The sequence below is a fragment of the Cyanistes caeruleus genome, chromosome 2 (assembly GCF_971803275.1).
Source record: "Cyanistes caeruleus chromosome 2, bCyaCae1.hap1.1, whole genome shotgun sequence".
Taxonomy (NCBI): Eukaryota; Metazoa; Chordata; class Aves; order Passeriformes; family Paridae; genus Cyanistes; species Cyanistes caeruleus.
This window is the reverse complement of record NC_141702.1, coordinates 111,377,660-111,405,330: the sequence shown is the minus strand read 5'-3', so window position 1 is coordinate 111,405,330 and position 27,671 is coordinate 111,377,660. Positions and strand designations below refer to the sequence as shown.

General features: G+C 38.0%; 1 protein-coding gene across 16 annotated transcripts in view; it reads left to right on the top strand.

The window, feature by feature from the left end:
* The window catches only part of WDPCP (WD repeat containing planar cell polarity effector), a 147,560-nt gene that overhangs the window by 60,228 nt on the left and 59,661 nt on the right, over window positions 1-27,671 (top strand). For all 16 annotated transcript variants that reach the window (XM_023923241.2, XM_086879147.1, XM_086879156.1 and 13 more), the window contains 5 exons: window positions 2,043-2,176; window positions 6,449-6,640; window positions 15,313-15,922; window positions 20,019-20,207; window positions 22,680-22,803. In XM_023923241.2, coding sequence (XP_023779009.2) covers window positions 2,043-2,176; window positions 6,449-6,640; window positions 15,313-15,922; window positions 20,019-20,207; window positions 22,680-22,803 — 1,249 coding nt within the window. The remainder of the gene's footprint in view (window positions 1-2,042; window positions 2,177-6,448; window positions 6,641-15,312; window positions 15,923-20,018; window positions 20,208-22,679; window positions 22,804-27,671) is intronic.

Here is a 27,671-nt window from a genome sequence, read left to right as displayed (position 1 = left end):
AAATAGCATTATATAATGTTTTGTCCTTGTTTTCACTTATTCAAGGTTTTCTTAAACCTCCATGTTTGCTAATACCCAAGTCTGTAGGTGAAATAAAACTGCCTCTGTTGAGTAAAAGCAAAGCACTCAATAACTTTCATTGCAATACAGTTTTTATTTTCATGAACAATAAAAGAAGATGCTTTTGTTACCCACACAAATAGTGCTCAAAATGCAATTTTTTATACTGAACTATCCTTTCATGTGAAACATGAGATAATGTTGTCCTAGAGGAAATTAATTTTAATTCAATGAAACAGCACATCTCTCCAAATCTGACTTCAAATTATGGCTGTGATTATAAAGTTGGCCAAGAGTAATTCTACATTTAGCACAAGAAGCCTGTATAAAAATATTAGTTCTTACTTCAGCAATTGTGTATATGTAGAAATGGATAAGGGTTACAATCTGCCAGAATTACTTATGAAATGCTGTAATTCTCATTCAGAGTAGCATGTCCTCTTAACATTTGGAATAAAGGTCAGATTGTGTGCACAAAATACAGAATTACTATTGCTTTTATAATCCTTCTGCTTCTAAGAAAGTTCTCCTGATTCTTATTATTTATAGGCAAAATTTCACCAAGGTGCACTGCAGCTCATTTTTAAGGCAAACCATATGTGTTAGGACATCAAAATATTTTAACTGTGTACATACATACTGAGGATACCATATTCAGTGGTTTTCAATTTTCATGTGTGTGCAGGATCTCAGTTATAGCTTCTGAATCACTTTATCAGATGCTTTATCACTTTTTTCTTTTTCTTTTTTTCTTTTTTTTTTTTTTTCCAAAATATCTGGTGTTAATGTTACATTTCAAAGGCAATTATTTGGCTGTAAACTCTACCCTTTAGCATTTGCATACCAGATACTTCAGAGTTGTGCCAGGACATGACTGTTGGAAAATGCAAGTGGTTATAAATCAGACTAAAGAAAAGCAAAGCTGAGTAGCCAGTTTTCCATGTTTAGATTTAAGACTAAGCTGTCAATTAACTTAAGGATATATAAAATTTGGATTTAAGAATCTGGGATATTAGTAATAAATTTTTAATTTTTTTTTAGTTTCTTTTTCAGAGGTTGTTCCGGAGAGTTTTGATTGTTTCTAAATCTGGTTCCACTTTAATTGGCATTTTCCTTTTAGGAGAGGTTTTTGAGTTTACAATCTGAGCACAGCTTTCTAGCTTTATTTTAAACTGTCAGTGATCTGGTAATACTTACCCCAATGACTTACTTCATATTCAGACACCTCTTCAAGTGTGGGTGCTGCTCAAATAACTGGGTAAAAAAATCCTAGATACAGTTTTCTAAGTAATTTTCATTGACAGATTAGTTAATCACTTTTATATTGAACTAATTAGGTCTAGCACCCCCTATGATAACAGTGGGGATTCCACTGAGCTTTTCCAAACTCCAAGGGAGTCTGTTCCATCATCATTACTTGTATTGTTTGGGTACCCCATGTGAAGATTTCAGTGAATTCATAACCCCTCTAAAGCCTTATCCTGCATTTAACAGCCTCCTTGGTGTCTGCAGCAGCACCAGGAACCTTACAATGTCAAAATACCACATACACCTCGAGTCCTAGTTTGCATTTATCACCTTAACACAAGCTAAGCTATATGAAGTCCTTCTGAAAATTACTGGTGGATGCAACCATAAGAAGAAAAAAATACTGAAGACCGAATAGATACTGAGATGAAAATTAATGTGGAAGGGCATAAAATGTATATTTGAATGTAGTGGCATTTTGATAGGAGATAATTTATTCAGGTGTATGTAATCAGAGTATTCCCTAGGCTTTATTTCTCATTTCCAAGAAGGTCCTGACAGGATGACACACTGATATGTTTCAGGACATTACAGGGCTTTCAGTGTAATATTTAAGACACTGTCTTGAAAAAAATTGCTTTTTGCAGTGTCTCAGTGGAGTGTTCACGACTTTGTTTTATTCCTAGAGACAGGTATTACAGTACTGACAATTTTTTTTTTTTTTTTTTTTTCAGCTGTTCTTACAGACAATTTCATCATCTTGTCATTTGAGGACCATAACCAACTCTGCTTAATTCAGTTTACAAAGGCAATGGATTCTCCTGATGTAAACAAAAGACTGGAAAAACTCTCTTGTTTGGACTCTAAGGTATAGCTGCCAATGGTGACTGCAAGTATTGCAGGAACTGTACATCATGAATCACTAATGTTCACTGATATTGTAGTGCCACATTAATTGCAAACCCCTGTATAATTGATCAGAACAGCTCAAACTCTAAAAATGGCAGTTACTGAAAAGCCAATAAAAATTACAATGCCATTCTTAGTTAAAGAGTTAAAATACTGTGCCAAGGGATCCAGATTTCTACTGTGTTTATTTTCAGGCTCAGACACACATTTGAGTTACCTCTGCTTGACGAATTACCTTGTGTCCATTGAGCAGCAGTAAGTGACCCTTGGCACATTCTTGGCATCTAACAAGCATGAAGCAAAGTCTGTAATGGTAAACCTCAGTGTAAAAGATTTAAATAAATGTATTTTACCTCTTGTATGTTGTGGGCTAAAACACACACACAGTCAGTTAGTGTGGCTCAGCTGACAGACACAAACACATGAAGCTCTGATAGTTCAGTCACCTGTCTGAGGTCCTAGACTTGTAATTCTTTACAGAAATCCTTATTTCCCCACTAGTTACAATAATGGTGTTGTTGGAAGAGTTGCTTTTAGAATTAAGCCAGTGAGAAGGAATCAAGATATGAGTAGTTTCTCACCACTGGCCACTATTTGTGTGACCTTAGGCAAGTGACTCGGTGCCTTGGTGTCTCAATTCATTAGTTGCACAGTGGAGATTGAAATAGTCCCTTTTTGCAGCCCTTTTTATGGGGGTGTGTCTTCACTACAGTGACAGCAGCAGCTGAAAGGTAGCCTAGAGAGAGCTGAGCTGAGCTTTAAACTAACCAGTCTGGAGGTCAGTGGGAACAAGCTCATCTCAAGGTGAATTACACTGTGTTGTGGATGGATTGGGCTGGGCAGACATAACTGATTTCAGCCATAAGCACTTTGGCATCCAGACACCACTTCCTTAGGTGGAAGTGCTTGGTGCTACAACAATATGAAAAAATAATCAGCCAAGGCAATTAACTTTGAACAGTTGAAGTAGGGAAGGGGCTGCATCCAATTCACTGCAAGAATGAAGAAGGGTCAAGCCTTTTCCCAAGAAATGTAGAAAGATGTGAGCAAAAGAGAGAGTTTGTATTTATTTCAGACTGGATAAACATTAAAGAAAACAATCTTGTGCTGGTAAATATTTTCCCCTTGACAACCCCTCAGTAATTTACTTCCTCACATAAGGGAGCTTGCATCTGCAAGGCAAGCTTTTTAAAGATGTTTAATTTAAGTTTTGCCATAATGTGTTTTAACTTGCTTGGTAGAAATACTTTCTGCTAGGATTAATATCTAATACATTTTCCAGGCTGTTTCAGTTCAGGGCCTCTTTTCAGCAATGGCTCGTGTTTGCAAGATTGATCCAACCTCTATAACGTGGATTTGAGACAGTTCACTGTTCACTGGGAACTGAGCTGATACATACTTTACTTTAAAATGCTGTGCCTTGTGCCTGGCCTGTGGCGTTCACTGAGGCTGTGCTTTGGGAACGAGCGTGGTGTGTGGCGGGGCTTTTCTCTTAACAGCACTAAATTTTAAAGAAGAAGCTGTGGTGAACTGCCTTTGTCATTGAAGTGTGGGGCCACAGCTCCTGACTTAATGTTTAGAAAAACCAGAAGTATCTGTTGCGCTCCTTAATACGGTTGTTAAGTTCAGTTCTTTGCTGACACAGCTGAGCTTCTCAAGACACCTCCATGCACAAAATTCCCTTTGCTTTCTCTTGAAATCAATGGGAATCACTATGGAATATTTCTCTACCAGCCAAAAAAAAGGCATTTGCATTTTTTAATTGAATGTTCTTTTGTGTGAGGCTCGCTAGTTAGGCAGCTAAATATAATTTTTATTATCTTCAGAATTGCACCAGTGTGAGACTGCAGAAAGTGTTATTCACTTCTGCAATAATATTCAGTCAGCTCTCTGCATTGATTTAGAGTTCTTTATGGCTGATTTTGGTCAAACTTCAAAAACTGAAAGATCACAGACATAGCACTAGTGTCAATCTCGCTAAAAAAATAGGATGGTCCTCAATTTCAACTGTGCAAACTTGTAATAGTATGTAACAGTATGTAACAATTACAAATGTTGTGGGTTTAGGGGAAAAAAGAGTTCTTTAGAGCTGAGATTTTGTTCAAGAGAAATTGAATAAGAAACGTAGTGTGCACTGATATAGAACTAACACAGGATTAAAATCTGGAGCCAAGATTCAGGGAATTTGATTGTAACCTTCATTTCCGCCTCTGACTTTTGGCATAGTCTTGAGAAATGTAGTATTTGGGTTTACAGTCCCGTTTCTAAAATGAGGAAAGTGTTTATAATGATATAATTAAATTTCTGACATATTGTCATTGTAATGATAAGAAATCTCACATTGTTCAATGTCCAGGCTCATGGTGGGCAAAATTGGCAGCAGTGCTGGACTGCCAGGGTTCTGCCAATAATAAGAACAAGTCAACCATGCTTTCCTCATCACAGCTTGATATTTTTATTAAAGTTGAGTTTTTTATGCGATGCATACCTAAATGAATGAATTAACCTCCCTGTGCTCTTCCTTTCTAATTGATACCACCATGAATTTTATTTGCCCTTTGAAGCAATAAAGGAAGACTTATTATATGAATGACTACAGTCTTGAAAACCAGCGAAATATAAAAACCAACTATTATTATTTGCCTTTTCTCAGTGACATGAATCCATGTTTGAGAGTGACATGTCTAATGCAAGACATAAAGGTCAACAAAGATCTGTGGCTGTTACGACATGTGCAATTGTTATTAACAGCTAACACTACAATGCAGGACTAATTAATACTTGTGGAAGTATATGTGCTTTTCCAGCCTAATCAATGTGTTGTCACCAAATTAGCTATTCTAATTCAAATAGCAGCTACATCCTAACTATTATGTATGTTTTATCTTTATCTGTTAAAATATTTTGACAAGTAAAACACAGGATATTCTAAAAATATTGACTGTTTTCAAGTTTTTCCTGTCTGTGTTTTTTAAATCCATTTCAATTTACTGAAGGCAACAGAACAAGGAGTTAAATGTTTACCATGAGAGAACAACATTGGTAATTACTTTGATTTCAGTTCCTTTTTATGTGTATTCATGGGATGAAGAGGTCAATAATATTATGACCATGCAAATAGAAAAGGGTTCTTTTTGACCATATAAAAAACAGCAAAGGATTATTAAAGCATTAACCTTGATTTTAATGGCCTTGGTTGAGAGCTGAGATCACAATTTGGATGAGCCTGATTATTTACTAAATACAATACATAAATGCAACGGGTTCTTAACACCCATTGCACTCTGGCATTATCGCATTACTGCCAGCCTTTGTTGCCTTGCAGACAGGAATATGAAAGCAATCTGTCATGTAGTGAGACTGGCTCCAGAAGCATTTCTCTGATAAGAAGACCCCCTGCCCTTTGCTAGTGTCTGGTCCAGTAGGCTTAGCCATGCGCTTAATCCCCAGAAAGTGGTTCGATTATTGCTGACCAGCAATGGCAAGATAGTTTTTTTTTCCCCTAGCTATCAACCTTCCATTAATTCCTTAAGCAGAAATGCGGTGCAATCTATATTTCCTTGGCATGTGTCACCCAGATGGTGCACTGCTCATGTTTTCAAATAACCATGCTCCAAATAACAGAGTTTGAATAATAAATTCCACAAATCCTTCCTGAGAAAGAGGCACAATTCTCAAGAGCTGCATAAACTTTACGCATGATGCTGTAGCTCATCCACATTATGCAGAAAAGTATATGTTCTTTTGCAAAGCGGATGTTTGTGTTTCCATTCTTTAATTTGGGGAGGAAGAAGAAAGATATATGTTTGCTCAAATACTGTAGAATATATTTAATATTTGATTATGTCTTAAACACTAGCCTTAGCTCCGTGGTCAGCTTTGCAGAACTTGTCATTTAATATGGCTAAGCTTAAATCCTGTGTGGAGGTCGATGCTGTCAAGCAACCATGACTGTACATTTTGGTATTGATTGGAGTCATTGCAGTAAATTCCTTCTTAACTCATATTCCTTTCCATCCCAATCCCCTCCCCACAGATAAAAGAGTGAGCATGTCTTTCTGTCTGAGGAGATATTTTTCACGTTTACAGACAGCCTCTATGAAGATATATGTATGCAGCTCTCTGTGTATATATACATTCCTTCTCACACATCCAAAGTAAACACCCCCATTTGCTCCTACCATGTTATTTAATCACCTCCAATATTCCCTGCATTTTTTTCTTCCATCAGATTTCTTATGTTGATATACTTGGACCAGAAGGTAGAAGGATGAAACGTCACCTGGCAATAAACTCTATGCAAGATCTGGTCATTTGCTGGTGGTCAGCAGCTAGTGATGGAGCATGGCCTTGGTCTCCTATTTCCTGTCAGAGGGACAGAGCCAACCTATTGCTATTAGGCTGTGCACATGGCAAATTGGAGGTAAAGTGATGAACTGTCTTGTTACATGATTTTTTCAAATTTGCTAAAGAAAGAGCTATTCAACTTAAATGCGTAATCGAGTAGCTATAAAGAATAGATATGATTAAAACATAAGACAGGAAGATCAGATATTCTAATAGTAAAAACAAAGGTTTTTTATTTAACAGAAAAGCACCTTCTTTACTGTGTTTACTATTTTCACATCAAAACTGTCAGCCTGAGAAATGTAGTCAGGAAATTAGGTCTTTATCATGAAATAGCTTTGGTGCTGCTGAAACTGAAAATAGAAGTGTCAGAGTTCCACTAGAAAACTTTAATATGAATTAGCAATTGTAACTGTTGCATGTATGTCTGATGCAATTATTTTACACTGCCATGTTAATTGATAGGCAATTTACATCTCTTTCAAGTGTTTTTCATAAAATATTAGCTCTGCCCAGATGGTGGTTAAATTTTTGTTTTGGGTATTGGTCAAATCAGGGACTGATATTTTTCTCAAAGGAAAAGTTAAAACTCCCTATCTACAGGTGGGAATGTAAGCTATGAGTTGGGACAAAGCAACAAGCTGACTCTCCTCCTGACACCTGCTTTGCTTACATTTACAGGCAGATGTTTTAATTTCAGATATTTAATTTTTGTTTAATCTGTTTAAGAATGTTTGAATCCAATTTGTTTTATTAGGTAGAAATATAAAAATGAAGTTATCTGGGCATACTCTGAAAGATCCAGAGTCTGAATTTAAAATGTAAAAGCTTTCCTGGACTAACATCTTGTATAGATGATTCTGTATTTGGAATTTTATTTTCTGTTTATCTTTACCCACTTCTAATATGGACTAAAAAGGCACTGACTGTAGGAGAAGAGCACAAACTCAAGGATCAGCTGTGAAATAGCTGTTCTGGATTAGCTACTGCAGACTATTTCCCTGTAGGGAAAATCCCTAAGTAACACTTAAGAATAAGCTACTCTTACAAACAGCATCCTCCTCTCTTTAATTAGGGAAGATGTAAATGTTTTAATGTCTTGGAACTATTACTTTGATAACTAATATTCATTTAAGTGAGATTCTTTTCCCTTGGGATTTTCTACCTATTGAAAGTGAAGAGAAAAGGTAGCTGAGACAGCTTTTCTTTTCTTATTTCTGTCATTAGTCACTGTAGAATTGAAGTTTAAATTACCTCCAGCTCTGCCTTCTTTACTTCTTTTCAATTGACCTCTCTCTACTTGCGGTCATCTTTGACTCATCTCTCTCCTCTGCCTGATCTACACCTGCAGTTCTCCATTCCCCTGCAGCTATGCCAAATCACACAGAAAAAATTACTCTGGGAGCTAAAATGTGAGGCTGTTCTTTGTAAGCTTTTCCAGCCCTGTGCCAGTTATTATGAAACTTCATCCTACTAACATTTCAGACCTTATTTTTTACCATGACTTCTCTAAGTCCAGGTTCTGACAGCAGCATTCCTGTGCCTATTTTATTCTTCCCCATGTCTTCCAGAAATCTCCCTAATGCCACCATAGCAGTTTGCAATTTCTGTTTCCTGAGATGGTTTTTTAGAGACTCCTTTCTTTTAAGAAATTAACAGAAACCACCCTGACAGTTTAAAGCTCTGTGTGTTTCATTTAATATGTTTTAGGGAGATTGCCAAATCACATCATTCCCCTGCATCTTTCAATACACCTTGTTTTATCCTTTTCTGGTTTAAACTCTAGTATAGTCCCAAGCACATCACTGGTGTTTTACACAGTAGTGACAATGAACATTCCCTGAGGGTTTAGGCTTAAAGTCATAATAATTTTAATTTGGCCTATATTGTAACAGAAATAGAAGAAACTTTCTTAAAAGTAGCACTGCTGGATTTGACTGTTCAGTTGCTTTCCCCTTTCTGATTCTTTGTCTCTACTTTTCTGTTTTAATTCTTAGATCTTTGGATTAATTTTTTTTTTTTCCTTGTGTTTATCAATAAAATACCAAGCACTATGGCAGAGCTATGGAAAAATTAGTCATAGATGAGTAACGAACTGTCTTGCTGGTTGTCAATTAGGCTGTGCCATGTACTCAGCTCCTGGATGCTCAGGAAGCCTCAGGTAACTCTGCCTATACATTTAGCCTATATGTCCATGATGAGTCACCCATGGTGGTGTTTGCTTGAGGTTTTTTGTTTGATTTCTCTTGAGTTCCTTATGGGCAGGGATTAAATTCCTGTACATTCAGGGAGAATGTCATAACCCAGAATCTGTAGAATTAGCATCAACCCCCAGTCTGCATTTAACTGAGGTGCATTTTTCCCCTACAGTCTTGGAGGGAAACTTTAACTTATCACCTTTAACTTCTGAAGGACATTTGATAGCTTATACATGGAAAAAAACCAAACACAGCTAACATTTCTAGACAGCTTGCAAACAGTTATTCTCTGGGTCAGATACCACAAAAAAACAGTGGTTCTGTAATCATGCTTGTTGGCCTCTCTTTGCTTCTAATACCTTGTCATTTGTAGTATTCCTCAGATACAGATTTGAAATAAAAACTGGACATGCCATTGTTATTCATGAAAGTAAATCCATACTTATCATATTTGACCAGTAATATTAATTTGCTCCCAGTGAAAGATTATTGTAAATACTAGGAGAATGACAAGCATGAACTTACTTAGAGCATTTATCCAAAAGAAGTGTAGTAAAGTAATACCACCAACATTTCACTTGAAAATAGTAGTATCAGCTGGATAAAATAGCATTATTATATAGAATTAGGAGAAAAACAGGAATTGCTGAATAACAAGACCATAAAGAGCTGTTTGGCATGTTTGGTTTATGAAACCAAGCCCAAGGAAATGAATGGATGCTCCCCACAGCCATCACCTCAGTGCTGACCTACAGAAACCACAAAATATCCTGCCAGCTGCTGCCACTCCTGCTGCTGGGGCAGAGCAAAGGCAAATGGGCACTTATGTGGTACTACTTCCTGCCTGGAAGAATTTTCTGAGTGATGCTGGCTGCCCACCAGAAGAGTGGCAGCCTAATAATCCTTATTAGGATGAGGACAGGAATAGCTCTGGGATGAGACAGCTCAAGCCCTCATCATGATCATCACCTGTACCTACACGTTCTGTGCTGGGATGATTCACACTGCACATGGAGTGTTTGGGCTCTTGTGTGCTTCAGCAGCTTTTCAATTTAGGGAAGGAAATACATTTTACTTTTTAATCACTAGAAATTAGAAAATTTCTAGTAGAAATTTTAGATTTGATAGAAATTTGATTTGAATTTTGCCACATGGCTTTATATTTTTAGCATTTACTACTGTTAAGGCTACAGGTAACCATTATTCCTCAAGAAACAGAAATAACTTTTTTCTTGCAAATCTTGACTTATTCTGCTGATTTTTATCTTTTTTTTTTTGTCTGAGATCAGTGTTTACTCTGTTGAATGCTCTAAGATTTGGTGAAGAATTGTCCCTTGAAGAAATAAAAGTGCTTTTCTCTGTAGCATGTGACCTTGCTTCGGTGTGCAATGCATGTTGCTGCAGGAGTATTTGTCTGTTGGACCTTTGCTTTCCTGTGTGCATGCATTTCCTCCAGTAAACTCACCCATTCTCTAATTTATTTATTTTATTATTGGGAGTTTGTTTGGTTTATTTTGTTTGGGGTTTGTTGGGTGTTTTTAACCTTAAAGTACCAAAAATCAAAGGATGTTATTTAAATTGTCTCCCTGTGGAGATAATGCTGGTGTTTTGATTTCAAAACCAGAAGAGGAATCTTCCAGAAATTATTTCAGACAATTTGCTATGAATGAATAGGATCTGATGTGAAATGATCTTTGGATTAAATGCTTTGGGAGAAAGTCATGTTCAAATCAACATGAACTTTATTCTGCAAACACAAATTAAGAGGAGGTGCTGATGCCAGGGCTCAGTTACTGTAGCACTTTGCATTTGTCTTTGCCATTCTTATTTTCATTCCATTTAGAGCTAGTGGGAATGACTGAAATTATGCTTCAATCTTGTGGAAAAAATAATTTCCCTGAGAGAGAATATTATTTTTCTTTCTCCCAAGAGATAATATTTAATAGTTATTGCTTTCACATTGTGCCTCGGATTTGTGAAATAAGCACAGCAGATCTTTCCTGTGTGAGCTGTCCTACAGTTACTGGAGTGCTCAGAAAAACATCTACCCTGTGTGTCTGGATGGCTGAAATACCTTTCACACACATATACAGCAAAGAATGTGAAATCCTCAGTGTCACATTGGGTTAGAAGTTCAATGAATAATACAGGATAAAGATGATGATTGTAAATTTTGAAAGAAAATAAGTGTTGACTGGAGATCTAAATAATAAGATTGTAGGTCTGTAGATACAATGAAGCCAAGTAAGTAAACTAGAGAAGGAACCTTTCATTTTTATTTAGAAATGTTTTTGATTAGGGTTTTTTTTTGCTTCCAACTTCACTGGGCCATATTTAAAACTATTTTAGTTTGGTGTGCAGCACACTTCCTACTTCACATTTCTAATTAAAATGTTTGTTCCTATTTGGAACCTCACTGTGTGAAATTCAATAAGCACTTTTTTAACATCCATAAAATAAATCAAACATTTTTTTCTCATCTGAAAGACACACAATTCAGTCACAGCAAGCTCATTTCTATGTTTCTTTTGTGTTCTTTTTTTTCATCTGCCTGGTAAGCCAATTTTCTGCTTAAGAACTACTGGTTAAAACTCTTACTTGTTTTGCTATGTGGACTTTATCCTTTCCCAGCTCTTTATGCAAAATACTTCAATTTTAAGTGCTCAAAGATTTTCACTGAGAAGAGTGATACTGCTCACACAAGCTAGCACTATTATTTCTCTCAAACATAAAATGAAAGAGAGTTTTAAATAGCATAGCAGGCCTTTTATTTACAAAGATTAACAGATTCCTTTACTTGGATAGTTATGATTCCTGGCTCTAGGATTTGGGAACCTGGCATCCCTCATCCTGCTCATGAACTGAGGCAGAGTCCAGGGCAGTACTGCAAGGGAAAAACAATATAAATGTGCAGTAGTGGTGCATGACTGCTACATTAATAAAGGAAATATGTATAAATTACATGGACAGTATTTAAATGTATGTACTGTGTTTTATCCAGCATTCATGTAATAGAACTTTTAAATTTTTAAATTAATGCATTTATTTTAAAGAAAGTAGTTAGTTTTACTTCATGCAAAATACTTCCAGAAATCTTTTCTTGAAATCCAAGGCTAAGTGCTTAGTCCAAGATTTATGGGGAGTATTTAATGTTGAATGGACTATACACCCTGCCTTGTGATATTACAGTTCTTTCTTTTCAGATCCACTGCCTTGTCCCCTTCTCCACAAATATGACACCTGTTCTACCCATTTCTGAGGAAATTCTTCCAGCTTTTGTTTTCCCATTCCATATAAAAATGTTTTGTTAAATGTTTTAATGTCACCTTTTAGGAGAACCTTGTTTCCAGAGAACTACTGCTCATCAGGAAGGAATCTCAGTGGATTCCTTTAAATGGAAAGCTAAAGTAATATGCTAAATGTAATATGCACTACATTTACTACCATGTGTCTACTTACCAGATAGAAAAACAATTGGCAGAATACCATCTTCTTGGGGAAAAAAAAAGTTTTGATTATTAGACTTCTTATCTTTCAAAGGCATTATCTTAGCATTATTAATGTTTCTGTAGTTGTGTGTCTCTCTGCTTTAGTCTTCCAGTTAGTGGCATGAACAATGAATAATAAAACTAATTTCTGACAGAGAAACCCGAATCTTCCCTCTCAGATGAAAGAGAATATTCATTTTTCACCTTCAGAATGCTGAATACCAGACACATTCAGCAGAACTGGAAGGCAGAACAAAGAGGTCTCTCGGCTTGGTTCTCTTCCTGCAAGAGGCACATGAGGCCACTGATGCATGAGAAGCAGCTTATCTGTTCCAATCTGAGGAGAAATGTTTCTCTTGTTTTCAGCCAGAATTTGAACAGCAGTGTCTAGAAAGGTTTCCTTTAAACCTTATGTGTTTAAACATTATGCCAAACCTTATGTTTTGAAAGGCAACAAAGGGTTTCTCTCCTTGCAGGAACTTTTTCCTAGTTTAGAATTGTGTTGCATACAGCAACCAGACCTACCCTAGTCTTCATTTCAAGGTTTTGCTCTCTAAACTAAGTGAAGCTAGGAAGCTTCTCATCTCAAGACTCATTAAATTAGTCTTCCAAAATGAAAGATTTTACTTCCTTTGAAATTCAAGGTAGTGATCATCATTTTTGTCCTACTTTTGCTCTAAGAAGACAGGACAAAATGATGAATTTGATCCAGTTTATTTGCTGATTCTCAGACAATCATATGGCAACATTTATTTTTTTCTGTGACTGTTTTCATTGCTGTTTTCCTCCAGGCACTCCTATGGAGTTGTAAAATCCATGTTTCACACATTTTCTTCTCTATTGCTTTAACCTTCAAGGCCAGTCTCTTCAGAATTTAATAGTGTTTTCAGGCTCTCATCTCTCACAGGCCTGATTATTGTGTAGATCTTCATGACTTTCTTGCAGCTTTTCAAGAGTTGTCCACAGAAAAATACTTGTTTGGGGTCAAAATATGTAGCAGAATAACGCAGTACATTGAAACTTGCCACAGGAAGACAGAAATGTGAGTCCCAGAGAGCCTCAAGGCTCATTTCACTGAACTTATGGAAGCTTTGAAGACTTGCTTGGGCAAGATTTGTTTCACACATTTGAAAGGGAGCTACCTGGGTCTCTATACATGCTCCTAGGGAAAACTGCAGAACAAACAGTAATACTTCACTTTGTCTTTATTTGGAGTTAGAGAACTCTGTGGCTACAGTAATCCTCTGTCCAGAATAATCTCTTTTAGGAGTTTCCTTGCCATGCAATTTAACACCCTAATAAACACACTTCAGCAGTTCTAACATCTGCACGGTAGCCACTGCAAGGTTTTGTGGGCATAAAATGACTAGTTGCAGAGGCTAAGCCATTGGTGAGGGAATGGTTGAGGTGAGAAAATGTTTTTCAGACTATAAAAGTAATGTAATCTTTTATTTCCCCTTTGATACATATTTTCATGGATCTCTGTTGAGATTGGTTAATGTGGTTTTCACAGGTTGGTTGCATTGGCTTCTGCATCAGGTGCTTTTACATTAAGTGGTTCTTTGCATGTCCCTAGCTACTCATCTAAAAGTAGCAAATATTTTTGTATTAATTGTCATCTGGTTTCCAGCCAGAGAATTGCAATAATCCTTTTTTTCTTTTTTTTGAGTGAGAAACCCTTTTGCTGACAAAAGAGGTAAACTGTCAGAACAAAACATCCTAATCAGTCTGATCAACATCCCAAAAAGCTTGTTTATAAATTTATCAGTTACTTTAGAAGCAATGGGTGGTATGCCAAAAAAATATCTGAATTGCTTATTCTCCTTTACAGAATGAAAGGCTAAACTGCATATTCAGTTGGTCTTGTGAACTGTGGAAATAAAATTTAAATTGCTCTAACATTATGTGTGCCTTTCTGTTTTCACCCTGAAATTTCTAGATTTCCTTCCTCATCCTCTCTCTACCTTTTAATCACATTTTTTACCCCTTTCTGTACTTTCATACCAACTGGTCTCAAGGGGCTTCCAAAAGTTGTGGCAGGTCAGCAGCTTTAATTTACAATGTGGAGATTGCCCTGGGTATACATGAGAGCAGGGCTCAGCTCAGGTTCACATTTTCCTTTCAGTCTTTATTTCTGCATGAACAAACACCAGCAAGTTTCTGACTGACTTCCACTACTCCAATTCTTCTAGACCCATGGGTTTTCTCTCTGTTTTTTATGAAATAGCTTTTCATAAGCTCATCTGTAACTTACTTACAGCTGTTTTTTCTCCTATGGTTTCCCTGCTCAAATCCTGTACAACATCTCTCATTCAAACCCATTTATCATAGTACATGAACCTTCATTGGTCTCCACTGCTGCTTCCACCTCTTAAGGGGACTTCCCATGTTTCCACACTGCAGGTTCTTGCTCTTTGCCATCTGCTGTCTTTTTATCACATTCTGCCTTTGTGTTCCTCCTCCCATTCGTTTAACTTTCAAGTACCCTGTAATAGTCCCTGCTTTTCTGCTATCACAAATTCATTTTTTCTGCATCTAAAACTGTATGGCACCGAAGAACATCTACCACCTACTCATTTGGCAATGTATAGTAGGTGTTGTTTTAACATGCCATTGTTTCCACCACTACAGTGTAATATTTTCTGTTACCATGGCCCAAAGCAAATGATCAAAAATCTTCTATGCTCGATGCTCAGAGTAACTTACTATAGATTTTTCCAGGAATTTTTGGATTTTTACCCCAGCCCACTTGTGAATAATTAGTTATTCTTTTACATCTGTCCTCTCTCCTCTTACCATCACCATTTGGACCATCCCCTCTTTTATCTTCTGTTCTGCTAACCTGTTACATAGATCCAGACAAACAAGTATGTCTCAAACTCTATTGCAGAGTTTTCTTAATCAATTGAATTAACCTTTTGAATGTTAAAAGAGTAGATTTCAGAGCTCCATTTTGAGAATGCCTATTTGTGACTGACCCACAGGAAAGCGCATTGGCAGCAGCCAATTTTTAAGAGTAAATGGCTACAAAGGAGTACCAAAGGGCTTTGGGTTTTTGCCAGGTGCTGAGTTACGTCCGCACGGAGTGGGACCCGCTGGATGCCAGCTTCAGCTGTCTCCAGCCCCAGCAGGTGCTGACGGTGGAGCGCTCGGTGTCCGCAGCCAAGGAGCCCATGGCCGACAGCTGCGTCTACAAGTGCGTCAGGAACAGAATCCAGTGCGCCGCCGTCACCAGGATCCCCCTGCGAGCCAGGGCCATCAGCTGCTGCAGGGATGTGACAGAAGACAAGCTGGTGCTGGGCTGTGAAGACTCGTCAGTAGTTCTGTACGAAGCCTACAGCCAAGTGACTCTGCTGGCCCAAGCAGAGCTGCTCCCTGCCGTAATTGCCTACCACCCCTGCGGAGCCGTGCTGGTGGCTGGCAGCTCTCAAGGGGAGCTGCAGCTTTTTGACACGGCGCTGTCCCCAGTTAAAATTCAGCTCTTGGCACAGGACTATTCACCTGAGGCAACTCTGCAGTTCAGTAAACACTGTGAGGTGCCCACCAGCCTCATCCAGATCCAGTGGGCTGCTCCTCAAGGTGCATTTCCCAGTCCTGACAGCATGGATATTCACAATCTTTTGTTGGTTAGATTTGATAAAGGACCCTTGGGAGTGCTTCACTTTAAACTTGGTAAGTTACTAAGCATATCTGTTGAACCTTGAGCTGTCAAAGAAACATCTGTATCCCACAAGGTTTTGAACACCCTAATTTTAAGTATATGAGACCATAGCCTTAAAAGCAAATTGTTCCAAAGATATCTAAAGATACCAAGGAATTCTTTATGTTTCACAATAACTTTATACTGTTTCCTATTCATAGAATAGGACCCCAATCCGCTGTCTGATCAGCATCCCATAATGTTCCTCACTACTTTAATAAAACACAACAATTTTTCCTCTGGAAAATTCATTTAATCTGTAGTATGTAATCTTAAGAATTGTATTCATTCTGTAGTAATAATCCTAACAGTTTAAAATAAGCTATATTTAATAATAGAATAGTAATGCTATTTTCTTTACCAAATGTTTTTTTGCATGTGTGATGTATTTTTGTCCAGTATTCTGTTCTTCCTGGCCTCAGTAAATGAAGTTGCACCTTTTCTTTCCTTTGATGACTTTCCACAGAACAAGCATGCTTTTCATAACCTTCAGAGAAGTTTGGTCTCTCAATTAATTTGCAAGGATTTGTGAATAAAGGAAGTAATAAAGCTAATTTTAGAATTTATATAGCACTTCTTATTTTAGGTGTGAAGAGACTTTAAAAGAGTAAAACCACAACTAGCTTCCTTTTACAAGCAGAAAAACAAGAAGCAGTAAAGAAAAGCTAAAGGGCTTTCCAAGAGTTACACAGTGGCTGAACTAAGAATAAAACCCCTGCAGTGGCTCATCAGTGAGAACTGTATTCATTTCATTCAAGTCAGGCAAGTTACAGTGGTGCAAGCCCATTGTGAAAGCTAAAAAAATAATCATGTTTAAACCCTCTGACTCCCAAGCCAGTGTTTCAGCAGGGCAGACAGCCATCCTGGAAGATTTCAGCATTTTGCCCATTGTCTGTCCAAGAAAACAGGATTACTTCTGTAGATCTTTATGGGAGTTTTTAATGATTCTTTTGTATAAAGCTATTGAGATTAGAAAGAAGCCTTTTTTATAAAAGAAAAACCAAAACCAAACAACACACCAAAAGACTCAACAACCTAGGTGATAGTAAGATTTGAAAATCTACTCTATTTCTTTACTTAATGAGACACATGTGCTTTTGTGGGGAAAAAACTCTCTAAAATTAGCAGAGACCTGAAAATTTGAAAAACTGAATTAAAAAAATTTAACCAAGTGTGCCACTACAAAAAGGTAAATTAATATAATAGGATGTTAGTAAAAAAAAAAATAATATTGGATTGACTTATAGTTGTGTAGTTTTAAAAGAGCTGATCCAGATTATTGCTGTTATCCAAAAAAACTATTTAAAAACCTGTTTACGGCTTATCATTTATTTTGAGATAATTAGCTGCATTGAGTTCAATGACAGGTTTAATAGTTACAGAGTACCCCAGAACACTAATTATAACAGCTATTTGATGGTTTTGTGCATGTTGGCCATTTAAAAAAAAATCCTCTAAATTATCTCTGTCCTGATTTGGTGGGATGCAGTTGAGCAGGAGGCACTCTACCCACCTCTACCTTGCTTTTCTTCAGCCCTCCCTGGTGAGGTTTTCTCACAACAGCTTTCCAGAATTCACAGCTTTCCCCTTGCTATCTTTAGCACATTTATGTTCTTACCAAGGCAAGCAGGCTCTCAGTATAGGGATTTAGAGGCCTTTCCTGCTAATTGCCAGCTTGTAAACTTAATTGGACTGTCTCCCTGGGCACTGTTCCTAAATCAATTAGGCAGTGAGTTGGCTGTCACCTCTTTTTCCCAAGCAGGTTGCCTGGAAGCGCACCACCCAGGAGAAGTCAAGCATCCAAATGGGAAGATGTTGACCTCTACAGCTGAAAGTTATCACATTTTAAAATTCATTCTGTATAATTACTGTAAAATCTCTTCTAGGAAGAAGGCAAAGCTCTTTCCCTTCTTCCCTCTCTCACTCTTTGTAGTCCACCGTGCAAAAATATGCTGCTTTCTGTTTCATCCTGCTGCTCAGCTTTACACCTCATCTCCTCAGTTTGCCACACTGCCAAGGGAGCACTGTGGTTATTAGTGAGTCCCTCTTCTCAGCAGTTTTTAGGTTTCTGCTACTTAAGAAATAATGCAGAACAAATAAATAAATTAATTAAATGCAAAAATAAATTCTAGCAAAAATTTAGGGGTTCATGACAGCAAGACCCAGACATGCATTCAGGACTGAAATAAAATGCATGAGTAACACATGGCTTGGAATTGTTTCCCACAGAAGTCAGTTAAGAAACTGTGTCAGTGAGAACAAACAAATATGTTTTTAACTTCCAGCTACATTATGGTTTTGGACAAGTTCTGTGAATCTCCATTATGCTGTTTATCCAGATTTATTTCAGGAAAAAGTCATATTAAACATACCCTCAAACACTAATGGCAAATATTTTTGGTGTCTAATGCCAAACTCATTTCCAAAAGCGGCTTCTCATCATTGATGTCAACCCAGATCTTGAATAATGCCAAATGTGGTGCTGGTGCCAGTGGTTCAGCTTTGCTGGCCTCTAAAGGCATTTTAAATATAGTATTGTATTTAATTAACATGAAAATAAGTAGTTTCATCTTTGCTGAAAGGTTAATGTGGAGATTGCCCAGCTGCTGTAATATTTTACAAACACTAAACATTTAGGAAGAATAAAGTCTGCCATAACTATTAAATGTTAACATGTTAAACATGGCTGTTACCCAGCATAATATCCATAGGCTTTAATACATACAAATATAAGGTAAAATACAATAGAAAACCTTTCTTTAATGGTGCTAAAAAAATTAAGTACTTCTCTGTTACTAGATATAAATATGTAAGATTTTTCCCCAAAAACATCAGTTCTGTATATGCAACTTCTCAGCAGTTTGCTTCTCCTCAAGCTATATTCGGATGTTTTCTTCCCCTTTTTTTCCCTCACTTCTTATTTCACATCTAAACAGTATTCACAACAGTTACGAATGTTTGGTGAGGTATGTTTTATATGTAACAGGTCTGCTTTTCTCTGTTACTAGGCTTTGTTTCCCCCAGCCAGTCCTATGGTTTTAAGACTAGTACTGAAATTCATCTTGTTCCCTTTCTCATCAGAACTTTTCCCATATCTTTAGTTTCAACAAACGACATCAGAATATAAATTGAGAAAATAATAAAAAAAAATAATAAAAACCAACAGCAAAGACAACCCAAAAACTATGTTTTTATTTAAAGAGAGAAAAACAGTACATTTATTCTGGTCTCTTTCTAATATTTGGAGGAGGGCTGATAAAGAATACTCTAGCAGGATGACCCAAAGTGAGCAGGAGTTGCTAAAATGCTGTGTGGACAATGCTACATGATCATTCAGTTAGACAGAGACAATAAATAACATTACTTCCTGCAGCTTTTTAGTCACCTTTTCTGTTTGGAAGCTGAGATGTACAAATCAAGAAACATTTGTGTGGCAAGCTTTTTCTTGGTTTCATGTGCAATTGTAATTCAAAGGTCTATAGTATCAAGATGTTGATAACTTCCATGGTATCCCCTCAGAAAAAATGCTCTGTTTAGAGAATATTGCCAAGCTGGAAGGAGGTTCCAGAGCAGTTGCAATATGGAGAGTAATTGAGTAAGAGTTGTTTTGAGGTTGGAGCTGCTCTACACTTGTAGACACAGACATCTGTGTGAGGCAAATGCTAGGGTTTAGTGTTGTCCAGCAGTTATTTCCCTACAGGAGGGAGATGCTGTGAAAGTGAATTTATTACCTACCTTACAAAAGAAATAAACTGCAAATAAACTTGTTCTACCTTGTCTAAGCCAAACTTCATTATGTGGTGTTGCCACCAGTGACTTTTGGCAATGTTCATTCAGTATCCATGTGCTGAAGTTCATTGATGATTTTTTTCTGCTGTCCAGCACCCTCTGGATAGAGGGTAAGATAGTAAGGTGCTATCTCTTATAAAACATTTAATACTGAAAAACATTAATTTTAAATTATGACAACTATTTCTAATTGTGCTGAAAAGGAGTCAGCTACTGGTTTACATACTCTGTACCAAAGTATAAACCCATTATCTCTGTTTGTAATATTTCTTGTTAAAGGTGTGCTCACAAGAGGACAGCTGGGCCTTGTGGAAATCATCCACCAGTACATTCGTTACGATGAGATACAGGAGGCAGTTAATGTCCTGAGCACCATGAACTGGAACACGATGGGGCAGCAGTGCTTTATCTGCCTGAGTGCCATTTGCAACCACCTTCTTAAACAAAAGCTTACACCAGCCAGAGAAGGTAAGAGACTGTTTATATTCCTAATGGATTTTTGTGGTGTCTTGGTAATTCATGTGTGGATTATGACAATGTATTTATTGTCTGTATGAAGAAGACAGTAGTGAGAATCCAGACATTCAGCCAGATTATGGTGCCTCATAATCACATGTCATTGTAGACAAGTAATTTCAATAAAATCTGGACTGATGTGTTGATTACATTTTAGTTTATATCAACAGTGACACTAAATGCGCATTGTAATATATATATGTATATATCTATGCTATAGGCATTACTTAATATATATATAGGACTAGCATTATCTTCTGTAACTTCATTACATTCTATAAATTTAGCTTATGTTACAGACAAAGGTTAGTTAATAAAGTATTGAAAAATTTGTGTTATATTCATGCTGAGACAGCACCAACTTAAGGAGGGATGTTTTCCTGCAATGGGGACAAGAGATTTTGGTATGTTTTTTCAGGTGCTTTCAAAGGGTCATTCTTTCATTACAAGATGCAAAGGCCTTGAATACACTATCCTCTGCTGCCTCCTTTAGGATTAAAGCATTTGTCCTCACTGTAATCTAGCCCCCTGCAGTAGTAGCTGGGGTCCCTCAGAAGAAATGATGAATCTTAGGTTTAGCCCCGTCTCTGCTGCAGCCTGGTGTGGTGCCTTCCTCTTGATTTGCTGTCTATCTTGAAACTCAATAGACTTCAAGATTTGAAGTGCCTTGATTTAGTGAAGGTGTTATCCTTCAGTCTAGCAGGCAGACAGCTGGAGACCAGGCATCTTTTGTGGGAAGAGAGAATACTTAGAATTCTGGTGTGTTTGATGATAGAAAAACTCCAAGGTGTCCTACATTGCTGCCAAGCCATCAGCTATCCCATTTTGTGGGATCTGATTTTAAAAAATCTGTGTTGCAAACGCAACATATAGACTCTAAATAAAACATGCTTTGAAAAGGACCTGTGAAAAGCTATGATACTCTTCTAAAAATATGTACATTATAAACAGATGTCTGTGTGTTTCCCCCATGCAGCTCCCTAACACTGTTTACAGCAGACAGAATTTTATTCCATCCAGGAGTTATTCTATCTAAATCTAACAAATTTGGCATGGTAATTTGTTTTCTTTTTTATTAACAAAACCCAGTGGGACCTTTTATTTATAGTGATGGGGCAGTTATCTTTGAGATCTTTATCCTGCCTTCTACATCAAGCTGGGCTATTTAATGAATGTATAACTGTGCTAGTAGTTATTCATATTCCATGTCGGTTGAAATATTTCACAACTACGAAACATGCTGTCAAGAAAACAGCAATGGCAAGAGAGTATGGCTTGTTTTTCTATTTCAATCTAAATTGACTGCTGGTTTGAAAGAAAATACCTTTAATATTCAACTTATCTTACTATCTAGATTGGAGATAATACAGAACTAATTTACTAACAGTTTGCCTGTGTAACTAACACAGTACTATTAGCACATTTAGCGCTATCAAGCCTAATAAAATCAAATGTAACTATGCTTGGAAGTAAAGAACCACCATCCCTCAATACAGAAATGCCTAGTTCAAACAAACATTAGTTATGACAAATCAATGAGAATACATTTTTCTTGTAGAACAACATAAATATGCAACAAATGCATATATAACAAATCCTTCCTTTTCAGCCTATAAGGCCTTGTACTACATTGTTAGCTCTCAAGCAAAAGTCAAAGAGCATAAATATTATTGATCATTTCATTTCCTTTCATCTAAGCATGTGGGACACACAAGTATACTGTATGTTTACTTGTATTGTTTATAATTTTGTATTAAAAATGTGTAGAAAAATGCCTACGAGCTTGAGCTGTAGAGTGTAGCAGTCAGAAAGTATTTAAAGAAGAGAGAACTCGTGTAACAAAAGGGCTTTATTTTATTGATTACAAGGGAGGTTTTCCTGTTTCCCACCACTACATGCTGTCAAACCCTTAGGGTTTCTAGACCCTTTTATTTAAAATTTTTAAAGAAATGTGGGCTGAAGGAGGTTCCTTAGACCTCAAGGCCATGACAAAGAGGGTTCTGTTACCCGCTGACCTAACACAATAATCCCTGAAAAACTGAACTCCCTTGTTGTTTGCCTAAGAGGACAAAGACGATTTGAGCTAATTGAGAGTTGATCTCTACTGGGCAATCTTGTTCACACTGTATTAGTCTCATGAGTCACTTTTAGTTGTAGGCTGCTGGTGAGAACTGGATGTGTTATAGACTTCTTTATCCTTTTGATAGCTTTTGTTGCTCAAAGTCATTGTCAGCTATGCCTCCAAGCCAAAGTTTGTATGCACATTTGTGTTTGTACAATCTGTCATATTTTAATTTAATCTGTCCTACAACAACATCACATTTCATCACTGTTTGAGGAATTTGACTGACTGCAAACATGAGCAACCTGTTGTAATTGAAACTAATTCGCTTGTTTCATTGCTGTTGTGTTTGAATTCCACAGCACAGCTTGAGGCAAGCCTTGGAACCTTTTATGCTCCAACAAGGCCTCTCTTGGATAGAACTGTGCTGGAGTACAGGGACGCCATCAGCAGATATGCAAGAAGGTTCTTCCACCACCTGCTCAGGTGAGTGGCAGTTTCATCTTCTATCAACTTAAAATCAATTGCATATTTCAATAACCACCTACTTTAATGTGGTTAACGTTTTCCGAGAGGACCACTCCTGAAAAAAATGCATTCATTGTTAATGTTTGTTTAACTTCCACTCTGTTCCTTTCAAACAAAGTAATGCAGATAAAGTGCTATTGAGAGCTCTTCTGTCATCAGTACGTCTAAAATGAATCACCCTTTCCCATTTAGCTTGATAGAAAAAAGATTACATGCTTCTGGGAGACTGATATTCACCAACTGCTTGCAGATTAGTTATAGAAAGACCATATAAACTTGGAGAAAACACTGAGAACACAAAATAATGCTGCATGGTCCAGGACATTTTTGTCTTTGCACCACTGAAATCTGAACATTTTTTTTATTCTCACTTTTAAAATTCTCATATATAAATTCACATTCCATTAATTTTTCGGTGCCATTAAAATAAAAGGAAAAAAGGCAATGTTAAATTTGTCTGTGAATGGTCTAGAATCATAGAATGGTTTGGGCTGGAAGGGACCATAAAGGTCATCTTGTTACAACCCAGCTGCCTTGGGCAAGGGCACCTTCCACTAGACCAGGCTGTTCCAAGCCCCATCCAACTTGGCTTTGAACATTTCCAGAGACAGGGCATTCACAACTTCTCTGGGCAACCTGTGCCAGTACCTCACCACCCTCACAGTAAAGAATTTCTTCCATATATCCAATCTAAATTTCCTCTCTTTCAGATTGTAGCCATTACTCCTTGTCCTACCACTACAAGTTCCTGACAAAGTCCCTCTCTGGCTTCCATGTGGGATCCTTCAGATACTGGCAGGTTGCTATGGGGTCTTCACACAACTTTCCCTTCTCTGGGCTGAGCAGCCCCAACTTCCTCACTTTGTCTTCACAGGGAAACTGCTCTGATATCAGACAAGAAATACTAACAAATTCAGCAGGAATTTATAGTACATTGGTTTACTGTTGTATTTTTTCCAATCCATTATAAATACTGGTATGCAGCAGTTTAACCTGTTCACATATATAGCTGTGGTATTCCCTTTGAGAATTATCCAGTGGATGAAAAGAAGCAGAAATTACCTTCTGAATGGCAAAATGTTTGTAACATCTTGTTGAGAAGGGGTGTAGATGGGCATAACTGCGAAAGACTTCCAATGCACCCTTTTGCAGTGATTCATCCATATTGTATATACATTGTCTGCATAGGCAAAGCAAGTTATTTTTTATAGCATAGAATGTGGTTTTTTTTCAAATCTAGAAGAAGAGTATTCTATATTGTCTTCTACATTTTGAGTCTGAAGAGAATCATCTTTCTGGTGAACAGGTCCATTCCAGTGGGGAAATCATTCCTTGTAGAGAAATGATCCAATATTTGCATAATGTGCACCAGCCTTTCACTTGTGTTTTCTTAACACAGGTGGCCACAACAGTGGGTACAAACTCTGTTAATTGCCTTTCTCCTAGAAACCAGCAGGAAAGATGCAAAGATGCTGTTGTGGCAGTGGCCAACTTACCATGGCCATGGGCCAGTTGCCTGCAGAGGACAGATGCAGGAAAAATGCCTCAGAGATTGCTGAGAGGTGTAACTCTAGTGCTCTTACATCTGCAAGAGAAAGGTGCATTCCCTCTGACTCAGGATTTGCTTCCAAGTGCTAGCAGGCATGCAGAGGCATGGGGCCCCAGCTAGGCTGCCAGCCCTTGAGGCTGCAGCTGAAACACTGACTCAATCCTCCTAAAACAAGAACCTTCAGTGTCAGAATGCTGCCTGGACAGTGTGGGGCACAGCAAGAGGTGTGCATGAGAGTGTCCTCGTGTCTTTTGCCTCCCACTTTAAAGCAGCCCTTGAACAAACTACAGTTGTGGTGGTTTCTGGAACAAATGTGTTATTTTGCTGTTTTCCTATTTTCAAAGGGATTTGTATTCAACCAAATCAAAGTGATAGGATCATGTGATTGCTGCAGAACAGATGGTAATGCTTAAAGCTTATCTCAGAAGACATCATCTAAGTACAAAATTAAATGTTCAAATATGGGAGATTTATCAGATAGAAAGCAAGGAAATGATGTTCAGAGCTGATCATTATTGCATTAAAGTGGCTGTGCCTTAATTGGTGTTTATTTCCTTTTAGATGTTTTCTTAAGTGACTAGAATGATTTAAATGTAGGCTAAGCAGAGAGAACTACAGATTTGTTGGGGAATGGTAAACCATGGTTCTGGGTGAGTGAATGCCATCCAGGCATGATGCAATGTCTGGGAGGATCATAGGGAGGCACAGTGCCCACTAATTCAGGCACATGAAAGTTGCAACTGCTGCTATTACATCTGTCTGTGATAGACTAGGCAAGGCACTCCTGCAAGCCTGATTTACAGCTGTGGGTTCAGAACAGGAGGAAAAGTGAGAAGGGAATTATGCTCCTGCCTTCTTAGGTCACCTTGTTATGCCCATGAGGACACCGAGAATGAGGAGTTCCTCCCACTGCCTGTTTATCAGGGAAAGCAAGGTCAGGGGATGTGGAAGGAATACAGAGGTGCTGTTCACCACTGCAGGGAGAGAATTCGTGTGGCCAAAGCTCAACTGGAGCTGAAGCTGCCCAGAACTATGAGAGACCATAAAAATACATGAATACATTAAAAAATACATTAGTAGCAATAGTCAGTGCAGCAATAGCATCAGCCTGTTATGGGATGAGGATGGTCACCTCACTGACAGGGCCATAAAGCAAAGATGTTTAATGCTTTCTTTGTCTTCAGCACCAGTGATGGGCTAAGGGACTCCACTCTCAGTGCCCTGAACTGAGCCCTGAGGACCATTCCAGTGCTCCAGCTGGACCCCCATGAGTCCATGGGGCCTGATGGGATTCATCCCATGGGAGAGCACTCCGAGAGCTGGCTGATGTCATTGTGAGGCCTGTCTCCATGATTTTTGAATTGTCTTGGGAATCTGGAGAGGTCACAGCTAACCAGAAGCTGACAAAGATTGTCCAAGTTTTCAAGAAGGGCAAGAAGGATGACCCTGGAAACTTCAGGCCTGTCACATTCACTTCAGTGACTGGTAAATTGTGGAGAAGATTATTGAGGGAGGTGTTGAAAAGCACCTGAAGGACAAGACAGTCACTGGTCACAGCCAGCCCAGCTTCAAGTCCTGCTTATCAAAGCTGATTTCCACCCAAGATCAAGAGGTGATCAAGAGAAGCCAGTTGATGTTATGCTTTTGGATTTCAGTAAAGCTTTTGGTACTGTCTCTCATGGGATCCTCCTGTACAAAATGTCCATCCCCCAGCTGGATAAACACATCCTGTGATGGGTGAGCTCACAGCTGGGGCACAAAGGGTTACAGTGAGCAGGATGACATCAGACTCAGGACCTGTCACTACTGGGGTTCTGCAGGGCTCCATCCTCAGCCCTGTGCTCTTCAACATCTCCAAAAATGACTTGGACACAGGACTGGGAGGGACACTGAGCAAGTTCACAGACAATGCACAACTGGGAGGAGCTGCTGACTAGGGGTCATTTATTACTTTCTTGTGAGCATGAGGAGACAAAAGCAAAGTGATAATTTTGTACATTATTGCAGCAAGAAGTGGAGGAAGTATAGTGTTTCTAAATTATGTGGAGTTAAATTGTAGCTGATATTCAAAAAGTATTTCTTAGCATAGAGTAGGGCCTTCTGCAGTTCCTTTGGACTTCAGAAAGAGCAAGCAGCAGATTCACAGAAGTTAAACCTGGAAGATAAGGAATTAGGAAGAACTCAGAACTTTGGTAGGAAGAGTCAGGGAAGTGGGGTTAGGAACATGAGTAAAAGACGAGTTGTTGGTTCAAAGGTCTGAAGGCAGGTGTGGGAATGTACAGTGTCCTGCAAGATGGGCAGAGTGGCAGCACAGAGCCAAATGGGGGAAGACAGTTTAGGATGTGTGTGGTGAGCTGTAGAGGAGACCAGACACATCAGGGATGGACAGGGAAGGGCGGAGTCTTTCATACAAGATTAAAACATTAAAACACTTAAATGTTTTGAGATCTAAATCTGAAAAATGTTCATATAAACAGAAGTTTTCACCCCCCTCTCCTTTGAATACCCCACCAATCTGCCTTAAGCCTTTTTAGAAGGACCAACTCACGGGAGAGAAATATTAATTCATTCTACATGCTGAGACAGTCTTTGACCTGCCTGCTGAGTCTGCCAAAAAAGTGCCATTTCTTGTTGTACTTTTAAAGATGTGTCTGTATTTACTAGAATTGAGAAATACAGTTACCTTTTCGAAAGGGCTATCCTCACCGAGTAAAAATCACGTGCCAGTGATTTTACTCTTTATTGTAGGCCAAAAGGTTGCATGCTCAGTTGCAAATAACATCCATTTTCACATTAGCAAGGAGATTATAGGCTGTCTATTTTTCTGCCATTGGTGAGGTAAGTTTCTAGAAAATGCTGAATTCTGTGATGGCAGATTCTCTCTTTAGGCATGAGGGCACTTTAGAAAGAAGATGCTCCAATCCAAGCTGAGATGGGCAAAGGAACACTGACAGCACAATTGAAACAGATCACAATTAGAAGGAAGAAAAATTCTTTGCAATGTATTGGACTCAGCCATGTTATTTGTATCCATCATTATAAAAGCTAAGTTCTTAAATTTGCAAGCCACACATCATCTTCAGCTTCCACTAAAGTAGAAGCTTAGAGCTTTGCAGGTATAGGCCCTGAATGTGAAATATGGAATACCTCCAAAAACAAGCATTCAGTATACAAAATTAAAATTAAAGGGCTCTTAATTATATGCCAGGGATCCATTACAACAGTATTTATGGAATGAATAATTATTTTCACTCTAAATCCTTATCTATAATTAAAA